Below are 3712 nucleotides of genomic sequence, written 5' to 3'. Positions count from 1 at the left end.
ACGTTCTTTGTATATAAATTCGTTTTTTGGATTTATAAAAGATGATTTCATATTTTAAAATTAATTTTGTATTTATAAAACATTTTTTTATTTATAAAAACTATTTTATTATTTTTTGTATTTTAAATATGTTTTCTATTTCAATTTTAATTTTATATTTTTGAATTTCAATTTAAAAAAATAAATTTATAATTTTTTTTTTGAATTTTGGAAATATTCCGAGGAAGTGTATCCCTCGGAATATTCCGACGACATATTCTTCGGAATATTCCGAGGAATTTCCGACGAAAAAAGTCTTCGGAATATTCCGAGGAAATTCATTTCCTCGGAATTCCGTCGGAAATTTCCGAGGGATTTCCGAGGAAAGATGAATTTCCGAGGAGTTATTTCCGAGGACTTTTTTCGTCGGTATGTCGTCGGAATAGCGTTATTCCGACGACATACCGACGATTTTTTCCCTCAGTATGCCGCTGTTTTCTTGTAGTGAAAAGTGAATCAAAATGAGTTAGAATGATACATATAAGATAGCCACGAGGAGAGACTCTTTATCACCCAAGTGAACTTCTTCTCACCTTGATTTTCCATGAAGATTTTTAACAGTGATAGTACAAGAGCAGGAAAAGAATGAAACCATTAATCAAACAAAGTCTATAACCAAAACAAGAGGATCTAATCTAAAGATTACCCTCCAAAGTCACGTACATAGAGAGGTCAAACACTGCAGTACTGCTAACATACAAGTTCGTATCTTCAACTTTGAAGAGATAATCAGGAGTGCAAAACATTTTAATTACGTTAGGGAGGAAAGCAAATCGTTTTAAATCATCATCGCTGGTTCCCAATAAGAGGTTACTTATTGTTTAGGGAACATAAACTGAGCTTGAGCCATTATTGGTAATACAAACCATCACAATAACTCATTTATGATGAAATAAGAAAAATTGTACTCCTTCCGTTTCATTAAATTAGATGTGTTAAAAAAAAATTGTTTCACAAAGATAAACTTTTGTATTTTCTATGAAAAAAGTTGTGATCTTCAAAAAAATTAATTAAATTTTTTATTGATTGAAAATTACAGAAAATGATACATTTATTATAGTGATTTAATGTGTTTTCTTAATATGTGTGAAAACATTAAAAATCTATTTTGTGAAACAGGTGGAGTATGTGGGACATATGAGAAGCAATATACTTTATAATTTGATTACAAATTAGGCTTCGAATGGTAAAAGCAGTTCAAGCGGCGTAGATCAAACAGTTTGTGCGGATCAAGTGGGACAAGTGCAGATCATGCGTGAGAAATGCAGTTCAAATAGATCAAACAATTATTATAGGTTTAAATGGTAAAAACAGTTTGAATAAAGAAGAATATATATTTAAATAATAAAAATTACTGTGAAATATATCAAAACATATCATATATAAATATAATAATAAATTACAGTTTTAACGAAATTAAAATATAAAAACATTAGAATTTAGCGAAATACATGTTACTACAATTTTAAAATCAAAATACAAAAGACATTAGAGTATGAAATATGAATCTATTCTACTAGTATATATATTTAAACTATATTACTATATATTTGCATAATACATATTATAATTAAACACATATTATATAAATATAACAATTTAAATAAATGTAAAAACTATATGAAAAATAAAAGAAATATAAGTAAATAATGATAGTTTTGTATTGTTAAAGTGGTAAGTAAAATAAAATGAAAATATTATTTATAAAAACAGATAAATATATATTTAAATTAAGTATTTGTAACTAAATCATTTATCAGCAAAAAAAAAAGCAGATCAACACCACCAAGTGTTAGCGGGTGAGAAAAATGTTAGCGGGTGAAATCTGCATGCAGATCTCTCAATTTTCCCACAAAAAGACAAAAAAAATATTTAACTGCATGCAGATTTTCTACTAACTGCATTTTAGAAACAGAAAATAGTGAATGGTGATTTATGTATGGGAGAACTGCATGTGTGGGAGAACTGTCTTTGTCTCACTCTTCCATTCAAAGCCTTAAACATCATAAAAGTTTATTTTATAACGTTCTTGTAAAAAAAAATGGACACTGTAATCATGTCATTACAAGAAAAATAGACATATGCAGATCTCTAGCTAACTGCTTTTTAGAAACAAAAAGAAGAATGAAAGGTGATTTTAATGGAGAAGAGTTCTATGTGTGGGAGAACTGTCTTTGTCCCACCCTTCCATTCAAAGCCTTCAACATCATAAAGTTTATTTTATAAGGTGGTTGTACAAAAAAATGGACAGTGTAATCATGTCCTTACATCTCACGTAAGAAAACAGAGGACTCTGTTTCTAATCTGAATATCCAGAAAAATTAGATACTTTTTCGTACATGTCTCTTTAGCTAAATGAAAGAATAACTGATATGGCATCTAACGTATCAGTTTTATCTGATCACATCCTCTTCACTCCAACCCTCTGTTTTGAATTTATTTGTGATTAGATGTTATGCTGAGAATAAATGTTTTCTCTAATGTGTGATGTTTTGACGTCCATAAATTTCCCTAACACTTGATATTTTTTTTTGAGCTATTAGGTTCGTATTAGTGATTATTAAAACATCAGTTGTGTTTATGTTTGGTCTTCTCTATTATGTTGCAAGGTTTGTCCCTTATGTCTTTAGTCGCTAATACATTTGTAGTCAATGCACTTGGCTTGAAACATAATTCAGAATGATCCATTATAAGTGGACCGATGAATAGTTCAAGAACCTCACTCTTCCACCGGTTTGGCTTATAAGCTTATTAATTACATGATAACTTGCAACAGATGTAATGAGTTTAATTACATGATAACTTGCAACACAGATAATGAGTTTAATTACATGATAAGTTGCAACAGATAATGAGTTTAATTACATGATAACTTGCAACAGATGAAACAGCGGAGAGAATGATTGTATAGTGGAAAATAAAGACTCTTTAGCTAATTTAGGTTCGCGGGCTTTTAGTGGGTTCTAAATGGGCATTTATTTAATGGGTCTAAATGGGCATTTATCAGTTACTCTTTCATTTAGATAAAAGCCCGCAAACCTAAATTAGTTAAAGAGACATGTACGAAAAATGCCCATTTAGACCATTAAGCTAGTCGGGTTTATTTAATGGGTCTAAATGGGCATTTATTTAAGATGGGTTTAGGTTCGCGGGCTTTTAATGGGTTCTGAAAAAAATAAATGCCCATTTAGACCCATTAAGCTAGTCGGGTTTTAAATGGGTAACCCACTTGAGACCCATTTATTAAATGGGTTTTTGCTAAAATAAACGGGAACCCGTTTAACCCACTAATGTTTTTTTTTAAACGTTGTCGTTTGGTTTCTTTAAGGGCCTTTATTTTTTTTTTCCATTTTCATCTTCTCTTCCGTTTAACCCTCGCGATATCTCTGACGAGATAGGCCGTATCCCGACCCTCGCGATATCTCTGAACCTGAGCTGCAACTCCTTCGCCGGAGCAATCCCGTCGCGGTTCTCTAGCCTCGTCAATCTCGGAACTCTCGACATCTCTCACAACAAACTCGCCGGAAACCTAAACGTCTTGGGCTCTTGGCTGATCTTCAGAACCTCGTCTCACTGAACATCTCCTTCAACGAATTCTCCGGCGAGCTGCCCAACGTCTTGGCTGATCTTCAGAATCGAACAGAGGACTCTTTATCTCCACCCGACCCGATAA

The 3712-nt window shown here is 31.8% G+C and overlaps 1 protein-coding gene across 1 annotated transcript in view; it reads right to left on the bottom strand.

Annotated features, from left to right (window-relative positions):
- LOC106338551 (MATH domain and coiled-coil domain-containing protein At3g58430-like) overlaps positions 1-3543 on the bottom strand; it is a 5788-nt gene extending 2245 nt beyond the window's left edge. The window contains exon 1 of the mRNA XM_013777504.1: positions 3413-3543. Within this exon, the coding sequence (XP_013632958.1) occupies positions 3413-3543 (131 nt within the window). The remainder of the gene's footprint in view (positions 1-3412) is intronic.
- Between the last annotated feature and the right edge of the window lie 169 nt (positions 3544-3712).

Source organism: Brassica oleracea, chromosome C4 (assembly GCF_000695525.1).
Source record: "Brassica oleracea var. oleracea cultivar TO1000 chromosome C4, BOL, whole genome shotgun sequence".
Lineage (NCBI taxonomy): Eukaryota > Viridiplantae > Streptophyta > Magnoliopsida > Brassicales > Brassicaceae > Brassica > Brassica oleracea.
The sequence above is the reverse complement of the archived record's forward strand: the minus strand, read 5'-3'. Positions and strand labels throughout refer to the sequence as shown.